We start from the raw sequence: 13,950 nt of genomic DNA on the forward strand, positions 1-13,950 counted from the left end.
AGCCAAGTTTCAAACAAACAGACAGAATTTTAAATCTGAACTGTAAACTTCTGACATTCCTCAGGTTTGTTTGATGTTCCCAAAGAAAGCAACTTCTTTATTATTCAACTGTCCTTAGAGAAAGTTTTATTAAAAACTATAGGCTGAATTCCTATCTGCTGTTGAGTTTTTTAGAGTATATCATCAAATGTTCCTGTTGCTACTACCAATCACAAAGTGAAAGATGAAAACATTATATAGACTTACAACTGGCCTTCATGACATTATTTAACCATAAAATCACAGAACATCCTGAGCTGGAAGAGACCCACCAGGATTGCTGAGTCCAGCCCAATAGCACCCCAAGAACCCCCCCCTGTGCCTGAGAGTGTTGTCTAAAAACCTCTTGAGCTCTGTCAGGCTGATGTTGTGACCAGTCCCTGGGGAGCCTGTTCAGTGCCCAACCACCCTCTGGGGTGGTTGACTTTACCTGATATCCAACCTAAACCTACCCTGACACAGCTTTGTGTCATTCCCTATCACTGATCACCAGAGAGATCAGTGTGTCACATATTTATTCTATTTATATTCTATTTAAGGTCTACATGACCTTATCTGTGTGTGCTAATTTAAAGCATTTGGATTAAATTCCCATATAGAACAACTGAATTGTGGAACTGTGGCACAAAAAGCTGTCAGGCTAGAATAGCTGAAACAGCATGTTAACCCCAGTTGCTGTTGCTTTCACCATCTGGTCTCTGCTGACTGGAAAACCTGTGCTGAACTTACTGGACCTACTGCAGATTCATGAATGTGGTTTTCAAACAGAAGTATTCAAACCACATTTATTCAAGCTAAATCTCGGAGCTAAGACTTGCTTGAGGACTCACTCTTTCCAGCAAGTCTCTTGATTATGAAAAGAAAAATCCTGGAGAGGAGATTCTGTCTCCAGCTCCACATCCATGAAGTGCTTTTATCTGTTCAGCTGCGGCATCTGCTGCCTCGGAAACGCAACTGCACAGCAGCCAAGGAGCCCGAGAGCTCCTGGTACAGAAACCTGCTCTGCAAATCCCAGCAGGACAGCCCAGCCAAAGCCCAGGTGTGTACACTCCTTCCTCTCTGAAACCTGAAAGGCACATCAAAGTTACCTAATCATTTCTCTCACTTCAGTCTTACTAGTGGAATGTGGCCCCTGGTGAACACCCATGCTCTGCTGTAACAACTATTTCAGTGTCACATACTCCTGGTGGGCTGGGGAGTGGTCTCCAAATGTTCTGGCATTTTCTTAAAGAATACTTACTAATTATCCGTCTCCTTCTTAAAAACAAACAGCTGAAAGCACTGTAAGTGTTAACACCACTGCACTTGGCAAATTCAGGGACTCAGAACCCTTTAATGTTCTTTTTCACATGTTCTTTGCAGACAGATTTTTGTAACTGCAATGGGTGCCTCATGCAAGCGGCTACAGGGAATAGGCCAGCATAACAGGGGAAAATAAAAAAAAATTAAAAAAAAAAACAAAGCAAAACAAAAACCCCAGCAGTTGCAGTGGTTTTCTGGGGTGGCCAAAGGAGTCAGTTGCTCCATCCCAGCACCCATGAGCTGCTCTGGAGAGCACCAAACTGCAAACATTCAGGGGCACATTAAACAGCTCCTTACATGCAATGCCCAAACCCTCCATTGTTTCCTTGACACCACCCCTCCTTGTACCTTATAGTGCTCTGTTAGCAAGTGACACCACAGAGGAGACCCAGGGCAAAGTTCCTCCAAAGGGGACCAAAAGAAAGCTGCTGGGAGCACGCTACTCTATAGCTGGAATAATGAGTTACACATGCAACACATTTACGTGTCACAAACAGCTGGCTGAGTTCCCTGTGGCTGGTGCATGCCCCAGTTTTACAGCATTCCTCGCATTCATCTGGCTTTGCTCTGGGAACATTCCAATCTCCTGCAGAGGTTTTACCTTAGAAACACGGAAAGATACTATTCCAATTATCTCGGGTTTATTTCTCTAAATTACAAAAATGTTGAAGAGGGGTTGTGTGTGGGTATTTCTAACTTACCAAAGGTGGGACAGGCAAAGGAATGGGGTTTGAAGAAAGGTACCGTCGTGCTTTCCGAATTGCAAACTTTTCTGTGGGCAGAGATTTCCCTGCGATTTTCAGTTTCAGGCTGGGAACAATCCTGAAAGTTTAAAGGAAAACGTAAGGTATTTTTCCCCTGTGAACCTCTGAGATGAAGACATTCAAAGTTAAAAACAAACAAAAAAATCAAACCAAGGAGAACTTTTAAAAGCTGTTACACACTGGGCTATTGCTACCTCGGGGAAGCTGAGCAATACATACTCACAAAAGCTGTCTTTATGCAGGGCACGTTTATCTCTAGGCTTCCTCTTTAATCAAGCAGGAGGAGAGGGACTCTTCCCCACTGAAAGATTAAATTAGATGATGCACCTGACTTATAAAGGGCTCATCTCTCTTCACAGACTAAGAAAGAGGCAAACTAGCTTTTGTCTCCCCATTCTCCCAAAGTCTAAAACTATTCACTTCATAATGGATTTCAAATTCAGTGAAATGGGTTTATAATGATTATAAAAGACAGAGAAAACTTGAAAAGAGTAATGTAATAACATTTTAGAAAATTAGGTTTCATATAAAAATTGTAAACTCTAAAGTAACCAAATTTTCTTTGCCCCAGGAAGCCTTTTTGAGCTTAAACATTACATTAACACTGTGAGGTTATCTCACTGTATTTATAATGCATAGATTCACTTGCACATTTAATTCTTTCTTACTTCTCTCAGAATCAGAACCCAGGAATCAAGTTGTGCTGATGTTCCCACTAAGGAAGAACACATCTTGCAGCAAAATCCATTGAAGGCTTTCACATCTTACATTCCATTTTGATTAAAGGAAGCAACTAAAAAAGAATGTATTACATGGAACAGCAGCAGCCACTGTATGGCCAGGAGAAATCTGCTGTCTAAAGTCAGGGTCCACTTTAGTCTGAAGGATGTTTAACTCTGCAATTTCTTACCAATCCCATGCTATTTGCATAATAATTTTGCCTCTGTTTCCCCAATGCTGTGACATAAAAAGACTGTAAATTGTTGTAACTACGAGTTTGCAAATTTTACCTAAATAATTCAACTTCGCTGTCTCCAAAAGGACTGCAGTCATCTGGTCCAAACATACTGAGATAAGCAGCTTTCATGTAAATGTAAGTAGCCTGCAAATGCAATGAAAAATCTATATAGAAAAATTAATTTACAGCATCATCTTTATTCATATAAAGCACAAAATAGCAACATAAAGGGAAGAAGTTGCTGCTTTTGCTCACAGTCTTGCAAAAATTTAGGTAAGAGATAAGTATTTTAGAAAGTGAGTATAGAATACAGATTTTAAATCATGTATGTGTTTGTTTAGTATGTATCAGCCAATAGTTTGTGTCCAAATTCCAAGAACAAATGTCACAATTGAGTAAGTTTTTAATAGGACACAGCCTAGAAAACCTAAGATAAGGTCAGCTCAGAGAAAAGACCTAATAATATACAGTCTCTGTGTCCTACCACAACTTGGTAACATATCCCAAAGAGTAGGTTCTAGAAAACAGTCACTGCCTGGAGTTCAGGAGAGCAGACTTTGGCCGCTTCAGGGATCTGTGTGGTAGAGCACCATGAGATAAAGCCCTGGAAGGAAGAGGGGCCCCTGAAATCTGGTTAATACTCAAGGATCATCTCTTCCAAGCCCAGGAGCAATGCATCCCAAAAAAAGAGGAACTCAGGCAAAAACTCCTGGACGTCCACATGAGTGTAAAAGGATCTCCTGGACAAACTCAAGACACAAAAAGGAAACCTACAGAGGTTAGGGATAGGTAGCCCGGGAGGAATACAGAGAAATTGTCTGAATGGCCAGGGATCAGGTTAGGAAAACTTAAACATCCCTGATGTCTGGCCAGGGATAGAAAGAGCAACAAGGAAAGACGCTATAGGTATGATGGTGATAAAAGGAAGACTAGAGAAAATGTGGGCCCTCTCTGGAAGAAAACAGGAGACAAGCTTACCCCGCATCTGGAGAAGGCTAACTAACTCTGACTTTTTTTCCTCAGTCCTCACCATCAAGTGCCCCAGCCTCTCTGCCCAAGTCACAGAAAGTTGCAGAGAATGTGAAATGAACTGCCTAGGGCAGGAGAAGTTTGAGCTCAAGACCTTCTAATGAACCTGGAGGAGCAAAGCTCATGGATCCCCAGGGGAGTAGTGAATGATGTTGCTGAGCCCCTGCCCAGCATATCTGTGAAGTCAAGCCAGTTCAGGAAAACTCCTACTAACTGGAATAGGGGAAACATAACCCCCATTTTTAAAAAGGCAAGAAGGGAAGAGAAAAGGAGGAGAGCTACCAGGGCTCTGGATTGAAGAGCTCCTCCCTCGCAGATGCACAGGGATACAGGCGCCACTTCTAATTGCATTTATTACCCTGGAGGCACCACCATGGCTAACCTCACTCACCAGCAGAAGAGCTTTTATCCAGGGCATAAGGAAAGAAATGGCAACTTGCACCATTAATTGCAACATCTGATGACACAACCAGTCACTACACAGCATCTTTAACAAGTTGCTCTTCATCTATCAGTTGGGCCCAAAAGATTTCTGCTTGCCCACCATCTGTTCAGATTTGGATGTTTGCAATTCCACATCATTCTGCAGCAGTCACAGCAGGCCAGGTTTTACTTTACAATCTACACCCTCAAAGCTACAAAAAATCAACTCAACTTGCTCAAAAGTTATAGAAACTGTGAGGCCTCCTGCCCTCCTTTTCTGCTGAACTTACCTTTGACCAAGTGTTCTCCTTGCTCAGCAGGTCTGCGTAGAAAAAAGCCATCTTCCACTGGCGCTTGTAGGTGAAGCACCACATCAGCTCCCAGTAGCACATGTGATGAAACTGCTTCCAGTACTGCTGAGCTTCACAGCACTCCTCGTACCTATTGACTGCCTGCACACAGAGATTTCCAAACACTGCCTCAGTCAGGTGTAAATGCACAGACAGAGGAGCTGTCGCACACTGGGGCTCCAGGATCTGCCTGCATGGCTCTTGCAGCTTCTAAATTATTGCCAGCCCAGTGTTTCCCAAAATCACATCTCTTTGCTTCACCCAGGAGATTCTTTGCTGCACAGTCATCCTGGTGCTAGCAAGTTTACCCTGTCACAAAGTTCCCCATTCCTTGAAGTTATGTTTTCAAGCATACTCAAAATGAATGTTTGTGTCTTGGGAAATTAGGAATCTGAAGGCAGAGAACAGATGCTCAGCTGACATTTATTGCTGCACTTCCATGGATTTCAAGGGAGCTACTGCCCTGCACACCAGCTGATACCCTGTCTCAGAGTATTTTGGGCATGCATTCTTCATCTTAATAATTTTTTCAAGTCTTTTATGACTCTGTTCGCACTGAAGGCAAAGGATTACCACTGGGTCTCATTAAAGATACAATCTGCTGCAGGATGGGAAAGACAGTGATGAAACTGTGTCATTAATCCTGGTGGACTATATTATCACCAGAAATTGAGAGGAGTAGCAAAATCAGGTGAAGGAACAAGTCAAAACAGTGTACAAAATTGCTATTTGTAATTTAATAAACCACTAATTGTATATAGGCCAAAGTCAGAGGAAGTATTAGCCAAAAAGGAAGTAACATTCCTGGAGGAATTTTTCCAAAGCTTTTGAAATTTACTTTCTCAAGAGCAAAATGATTACTTACCGCATCAATATTACCCTTTAGTGTTTCTATCCTGCCTGCAAAAAACAGGAATATGGCTCCCTGTAATAAATAATAATAAAAACACAAGTATTCTATAACAGTTTTCAATCTGGCCATACAGTTTTTGGCACGAAAACATTAAATGACCACACCAAATAAATTGATTCATTTTACCTTTGGATAGCGTGCCAAGTAAGGCTTAAGTAGTTTTTCTGCCTCCTCAACATTTCCTTTTCCTGTCCCTAGAATGTGTAAAAATGCAAGTGATAAAAATAGTTAGAAAACAAGAAAAAAAAAAAAAAAAAAAGGAGAACAGGAATGCAAGGTACTGATTTTCCATCCTCAATTGGCCAACATGCTGATTCCTCTCTCCACTAAGTAAAGCATAAATTACAGGTTGGTGCTGCACTAAGGCAGAAGCAGGAAGCCCTGAAAACATTGTGCTTCCTGACTTGAAAACTCAGGCACAAACACATTTTGTAGAATGATTTAGCAGGAGATAACACAGAAGTACATATTAGAGGGAAGCTGTCACCTCCCAAAGAAAATCCAATGTCAACAAAGCAATTATCACTTACAGCCATTATATTAACCTCCCCAACAATGCAGCTGGCTAAAACAGATTTCAGTTCTCACAACTTTCTTGGCCATCCCCAGTATCTCCCTTCTCACCTGTTAAAAAAACCCTCTATCTTGAAAATTAAAACACACTTTTCAGTTATGATTGTTGTAAAATGGCCCACAAATGACCTACATGTAATCTGGTTACAAACAAACTATTCACCAACAAATAGGTGATGGAATCATCTTTTTCCCCTTTGTGTCCCACAAGAACTAATTAAATCCAAGAGTTACTATAAACAATCTTACCTAACACAAAGGTCATGAAAGTATGATAGCAAAGCAACAGCATGGTACACAGCACCGACCTAAAGCTGTATGATGATGCTCCCTCTTGAAGCTGCAGCAGACCATGTTCCTGTGCAAACACAGGGAGGGGGACAAGTGTTGGGAAAGAACCAGGCTGTGTTTTCCTGGCTTAACTTCTGCACGGTCAGCTACAGATTGTCACTCACCAAATTCCTTAAAAGGCACTGAAAAACTCCTCAAAAGGCACTGGAAAGGCACTGATTGCTTACACAGTAATTAAAGATAAAAATACACCTATTCATCTATCTAATAGTTTTTCATGGAGTTACTGCTTATCCTGGAAAACACCTGGTGACAGGGCAGCAAGTTGGGATGTATTCCATGATTAGCATAAGAAAATAAGAGACAATTTATCACTGTGATCCAAGTGCTGCTAAACAGCATTCCAGAAACAAAACACAGGGTTTTGAAAACAAAACCAAACCAAAACAAAACCCACACATAATCACTGTACAGTGTATTCTTGTTTGTTGTGGTTCACTGCACAGAAGAGTTAAAGGTATCAAGAAAATAAAATCTGCAATGAACAGAGGAAAAGATGTCAGGGCAAAAAGACATTTTAAAGTATGCCAAGAAAAAAAGGAGCTTTGCAATGATGTTGGCTCGCTACCACCAGTGGAAAAATATAACTAAAAGAAGAGAATTTCTGTTCCCTTTGGGAAGAACTAAAGCAATCAAGGATAACACTGTGTTCATAGTCAATGACAGCATGATGGATAACCAACTTTAGGGATTCAAGTTCCTGAGGCAAGAGCATTTATCAGCCCATTCTAGGACTAGTTCCATGATATCAGCAGCAAGAATATAAATATGCAAATGTATCAAACAAGAGAGCTGCCTACTTGTAAATATGCACAGTAAGACATCCACTGTGTGCTGGGACAGAATCTGTTTCAAAGTTACTCCATCACTGCCCTGGAACACAACGTGTGTGACTGCAAGGACACCTTTCCAAACCAGCCACGCTATAAATAGGAACCCTGAGGGATGTCTGTCAGAGGCACCAGGAAAGGCATCAGGCAGAGCCCTCAGAGCACAACCCCAGCACAGATTTACATCTTTTGTGTGTCCTTGTTGACTGAGGGATGTTACCACCACGCCTTTACTGCTTACTGTGTAAACACTGAAGCCTGTAATCAAATTCTCATTTTCCTCAGACATCTATTTTTGCACTTAACTAGTGCAGTTAATTGTTTTCACATAAATATAGGGGAGGTTGTGATTTTGCTTCTCTTTGTTTTTATTTTGAAAACCCAGTGTATTACATTAATTACTGCTACAAGAAAAATGACTCATATTTGCAGATCAATTATTATTACATCTAATTGGGACAAAATAATGAAAACACTGACTTGCATGTCACTACAGAAGAAATTAAAAGATAGTAAAATCATTACAGAAAATCAGTGACAATGGAAATCAAGTACTTAGCAAAATAAAACCACTTCATTTTCTGCTGAGAGGAAAAGTTAGATTGATACAAATAAGTAACAAAATATGATATATTCAGCTTCTTCAAACTACCCAGACAAAAGCCACAAATATTTGTATTTTTAAAAAGTAGCACTTCAGGGTAGAAGTAAAATAAAACATTCTGTGGAACGAATTTTGGCAAAAAAAATTTTCCAAAGTATATTTCCAAAGTACATTTTTTTGCAATGAAAAATCTTCAGGCTTGATATTTCACTAAGCCTTTACTGGCACTAGGCTTTACAGCATTTAGTATCTTCCATATTATATAAAAATAAATACAAAATGAATGTGAACAGCACTAAGAATGATTCAAACAGACTTTGTCATATAAAATAATGCAACCTTTGTCAAGTTGATCTCAATTATGTTTTAGTCTCAAAAGCCTATTTAAGTGCAGCCAAACACAAAGTTATAATCTATATGAACAAGGAATGAACCCACACCCATCTTACACAGGACTGCATCCTGGATTAAGAATATTGCCCTTTCATCAGAAGAGGGCTGCAAATCTGACGCCCTTAATTCTAAATTCTTGAACTGAGTAGTTACACAGGCATGAGGAGCTCACTGAGCAAGTTCGTTCACTCTGTGGAATGTCCATAAGCCTATCTAATGCAGCAGAGGTATTAAAGGGTGTTTACTTTTCACTCTGCCATCTGAATATCCCAAACTTTCTGCATTAAAGTAGTAACAATCAGTAGAAGACACAGCCTAAAGAAAAGAAATCTAGAAGTAGCTGATATTAGTATTTTAATACTTGCTTGTAGAAAACACTGCAGCAAAGCTGCTTCTTCTCAAAAAAACCTCTTGCAAACTGCTTCTCTTACAATGAGATACCCAGAAAATAGGAATATGAATGGTCATTGGGAGCCATGTTTTACATCCCACACTCCCTAGCTGGTCTCCCGAGGCTCCCTCTGAGCCTGGCTGGGGCAGAGGTGTTCCTCCAAGGAAGAGTGGATCTGGCACATGATTCACCTTTTCAAGCAACACCCTTTCTCCACAGGGAGCCTACAGGGATTAGCCAACAATCCCCATCAGCCAAGGGAGTGCCAGGAGCTGGGCAATGTAAGGCTCTCCAGGATCAGACTGAGGATCTGGGAACCAAATCACAAGCAGCTACTTGAGCCTGAGGAGTAACTCTGCAAACACACTGCACTCACTTAGGGACTGGCACCATTACTGGTGAGTACATTATATTTAATTGCCAGGACACACCTTCTAACCATAAATGACCCATAACTACCTCCCACACCTATGTCACAACTGATAGAAGCAATCCCAGAACACCAGGAATGAGCCTCCAAACAAAGTCCATTAAAGGCCATTTGGTGACAGTATAAAACAGATGTCAAGGCATTAAGTGTTTGTAATTTTTCCAGAAAGACATTTTTGTAATTTCCCTAATTTGCACTAGCACATTTGAGTTTTATTTTCACACAAAACAAACTACTCTGAAAGGTATATGGTAGAGCACAGAGCAGACATGATCCAGTGTGGTAACTCTCAGCATTCTGTGCAAGCTCCTCATGGCATCCCACAATCTAATTCCCAAGACTGTCACTACATTACATTATATCAGTATCTCATTGATTCAATTCTTGTCCCAAGACATCCAATGCTTCATTCAGGACTCCCCATGTGGGCACTGGGGATTCCCACAGTAGTTGCAGGATGAATAAGGACAACGCTCAAAATCATTACCAGACAACATGAGACTGGTTCATATTTATTTCATTTTTTTTCTGTTACTGACTAAAACCCATCAACTTTCCTGAAGCAAAAGTTCTTGGATGTTATTTTTAAATCATTCTTTTAGAGATCTTGACAATGAAAGCAAAGCAGGGTCATTGTTCATGTCCCATGGCCTGATCACATTGCTGCAGGTTAGCAAGGAGGATGGATACTACTAACAGCTTTACAAAGAACTGACTAATTAAGCTGACAGACAGGGCATTTAAAGGTATCCCATTAAATAATATTAGATTTAAGCTTCATTTAAAATGTGAAGAGACCAAAATGCAATTCAAAAGAGATGCTTAGGGAGAAACTGGAATTCAATTTATTAGAAATTGACACATCAAGAATATTCTTTAGCTTTGGGAAAAATGTCCTCCCACATTAAAAAAAAAAGTATAATTTGAAAGAAATCGGTTCTATCTGATAGTTTTCCTGCCTTCTCATGAAATCACGCTGTCATCTGACCCCATGACAAATTGCACTTAACATATGGTAGGCTCACGTCAAACTGTTCTACAGTTTAGCAGCACAGCTTTTGTAATCACCTATAAAATAAGCACAGGAGTAAATATTAGCCTGAGACCTGGCAGAGGAGGCAGTGGGGAGGGTTCAGGCTTCCAGGAAGACAGTGCAAGGAGCCTCCTGCTCTCACGTCACAGGTTAGTCACGGTTAAATACCCGGGACAAACGCTCCACCTGCTGCCCAGTGAGGCTGCTGTGCTCCCCAGCACAGGGTGCCTCACACGCCTCTGCCCACCAGGCTTTTCTCTCAAAACTGGGCAAAACTGCACTCAACTTCACAGCCCAAATGTGGGGCTTGTGCTACTAAACACAAACAAGCTAATGATTTCACTAATGATGCAAGGGAAAGGAGCTTCAACAGCGCGAAGGGCACAGCTGGCACATCTTGGACTGGAAGGGAACAAACATGGCCTCAAGCTACTTTTTATATTTTCTTGATCTTATCCCACCTACTATTTTGAGACTCCAGACTGCTGTTAAGTTGATAATGATGTCCACAGTGCCTGCAAATGGCTTAGGAAGTGCTGGAGCTTTGGGCATGTCCTCATTTGCTGCTCCCCATGACATGACTCAGAGTAGAGTCCCCAGGGGTAAATGTGCTGGCTTTGAGACAGGTTGGTATCGTGGAGGATCACACAATACAAATTTATATCCAGTTTCAATAAATACATGACCAACACCAAAATCAAGCTGTCCTGCAGTGCATTACAGCTCTCCCAGGTAATCTACAAACAGCTCAAGGCACTAACCATGACTGTGCTGCACAATCTGATACTCAGAGTAAGCATTTAAAGGAAAAGACTGCAGTATCAAACACAGGTGTAGGAAAATCTCCTGGACAAGTGCAGCACAGATGAACAAACTTTCCTCTCCTCCTCTGTCACTGTTTCTTTCACCTTCTAGACTCCTGCGTACTGTCTTGTTGGAAACTTTGGAAAACCACCACTGGAAAGGACTGCACATGTAATTGCAATTTTGCTTTTGGCTTTAGGCACCTAACTCAAAAATGTTATGTGCCAAAAGGCTTTTTTAGGGTGTTAAAATTTTCAACAAATAAATTAATTGTTCATCAATGAACTTTGACTAACATGTTTAAAATGCTCCTTTGTATGGTGTGCAAACCCTGTTTCTTTCACCCTCCTGCCTACTGTCTCGTTGGAAACTTTGGAAAACCACCAGTGGAAAGGACTGCACATGTAATTGCAATTTTGCTTTTGGCTTCAGGCACCTGACTCACAAATGTTATATGCAGAAAGACTTTTTTAGGATGTTAAAATAAATTTTTCAACAAATAAATTCATTGTTGATCAATGAACTTTGACTAACATGTTTAAAATGCTCCTTTGTATGGTGTGCAAACAACAGGGGTTTTGCTCAAATTTATGGTAATCTTAGTCATGCTTCAGTGAGTTATTAAGGAACTGTAATAGGAGCTGACTCATCAACACAAATATCAGCCCACTCACAGCCGTGCAAGAAATCCCAGGGCCAAATGAAAACTCAACTGAGGGACAGTTTCTATCTGCAGGAGTAAGATGAGCATTCACCAAAGTATTCTCAGAAATCTGCTGGTAGGTGAATTGCCTTTACATTTCTAAGAGAATGTTTTGCTTTAAATGCTCTGTTGTTGAAACTGACAGGTAGAACTATTTGATTTTTGCCTTTACTGCTGTGAAATAGCTCTTGGTCAGCTCCTGGAAATCTCTAAATTGTAATCCACACTCTGTTCCTTGCTTTTAAATAAGACATTTTATTTTCACATATAAGATCCTTCCTGTAAACCAATAAAATGGTGATGACAGTCATTCATCTGCCATGTAAGGCTTCAGCTCTGATTATAAAAAAGACACTTTTCTCCTTAAAATTTGTTTCGTAAATAGAAAGTATTATAAAAGAGTGAGTTTTTTGGTGCTCCATTACTGAACTTCCTTCCTTAAACATCTTGCTCAAACAACTTAAGTCAGACTGGTTACTTTACAGGTAAAAAAGCACCTACTCCCTTAGGCAGGAGAATTTAGGTGCCACACTCAAATTTCCAGCTGCTATTAAAGCAGAAATGAAACAGATTTTTATTTTTCCCTGTCATGCAAGAACCTGTCAGGAACATTCAGACCCCATAATGACAGTAACTACCAAGGAAGCTATATAAATATATTAAAGGCCAGGAATACACTTTTGGCTACAGATTTCTGAGCCCAAGCCTACATCAAAAGACCAGTAACTAAAAACCTAAATATGTTGACATCCCTGTATTAGCCATTGCCTCTACCATGTTTCACAATGGTTTCAACACTGAACAATGGTATTACAACCTCTGAAGTGCAATAATTCAGGAAAAAATATAAAGCAAAACTGAGCTGCATGAAAGCAACAGTGCCACAGTGCACATGTGTGATACCAGAGGGTTATACTCATGTGGGGGAGAAGAGAGAAACTCCCGCCTCTGTTTTTTAATTTAAGAGTGAGGGGAACGTACTAATAACATTTAGTTCACATTTACCTTATTCCCAGAAAATCCAACAAACTCCAGTAATCTCAGAATCCGTGCAGGAAACATGGACAATGTCTACAGAGAAAAATGTAAGATTTATGCAGTAACAGACTTCCTGCCTTTCGGCTACCAATACCCTTCTACAATTTTTCCAAGCACAAGAAATCATAAATAAAATTACTAAAATCATCTCTATATGACATTTTTCAGGGAAAATGTATACACCTGCTGTATTTTACATACAATTTAAACAGAAATATGTTTAATTTAGGCACCTTGTGTTTCCAGGATGCCCTACACAGAAATGTGTTTACACAGCATATGCTTAGTAACTCCAGCACTTCTTGGATGTTTCAGAAATGCTGGGTTCATACCACATGGTCCATATTTGTTCCTTGTGCAGCAATTCTGATATTTAGGCATGTTCCAGACTCATGCAAAGCAATGAAAGCAAAAGGATGCTCCAGGCACTTTCTGCAGCCCATCACCCCTCACCATGTCTGTGTCAGTCCCCTCCCAGGAACCATCCTGCCCCTTTTGCTCACCTGCTTTTTGGCCAGAACACAAGCAACAACAGCCAATGGTGGCTGGAGCAGCACCCCAAACTTCATTCATGTACCCCACCCCTTCCAAGTGCCCTGCTAACAGCCTAGATCCTGGTAGCTTTCCCAGTGTCAGGTAAAGAGTAAGTGGAATTTGACTTGCAGAGGCAACTGGTGCTCCTGGGCAAGGCTTCTCTGGGTGCTCACACCACGTTGTGGGCAGCAATCTCTTTATTTCTGAGTGTTATTGTCTGATGTGCTCAGACCAGACACTGGGATCCTGCACTGTCAGAGCACACACCTAATTTTAACACATGATCAGTATGATGCCAGTGGAACTTCTCAAGAATTCAAGTTAGGGTGATTTTCAGGAGGTAGCAGGGCAGCAGCTCAGGATGAGAGTGTTGGTACATACCAGATTAAATGCTCCAACTCCAAGTTTTACACCTCCCTCAAAATGAAGATGGTTCTCTCCTTTGACATAATGTGGGGACTGTATGAGACTGTCCAACTCCCTGGAAA

At 40.7% G+C, this 13,950-nt stretch overlaps 1 protein-coding gene across 9 annotated transcripts in view; it reads right to left on the reverse strand.

Annotated features, from left to right (window-relative positions):
- Window positions 1-13,950, reverse strand: part of TTC39A (tetratricopeptide repeat domain 39A) — a 42,962-nt gene that overhangs the window by 6,702 nt on the left and 22,310 nt on the right. For 3 of the 9 annotated variants that reach the window (XM_039711377.1, XM_039711379.1, XM_039711376.1), the window contains exons 7-14: window positions 13,844-13,943; window positions 12,896-12,961; window positions 6,601-6,709; window positions 5,905-5,972; window positions 5,731-5,790; window positions 4,806-4,967; window positions 3,116-3,207; window positions 2,043-2,163 (exon numbers count right to left, since the gene is read on the reverse strand). In XM_039711377.1, coding sequence (XP_039567311.1) covers window positions 2,043-2,163; window positions 3,116-3,207; window positions 4,806-4,967; window positions 5,731-5,790; window positions 5,905-5,972; window positions 6,601-6,709; window positions 12,896-12,961; window positions 13,844-13,943 — 778 coding nt within the window. Of the gene's footprint in view, window positions 1-1,689; window positions 1,764-2,042; window positions 2,164-2,324; window positions 2,407-3,115; window positions 3,208-4,805; window positions 4,968-5,730; window positions 5,791-5,904; window positions 5,973-6,600; window positions 6,710-12,895; window positions 12,962-13,843; window positions 13,944-13,950 lie in introns of those variants that run through there. The other 6 variants (XM_039711380.1, XM_039711378.1, XM_039711381.1 and 3 more) reach the window with 6 other exon arrangements.

The sequence above is a fragment of the Passer montanus genome, unplaced genomic scaffold (assembly GCF_014805655.1).
Source record: "Passer montanus isolate IOZ18808 unplaced genomic scaffold, ASM1480565v1 scaffold25, whole genome shotgun sequence".
Classification (NCBI taxonomy): Eukaryota; Metazoa; Chordata; class Aves; order Passeriformes; family Passeridae; genus Passer; species Passer montanus.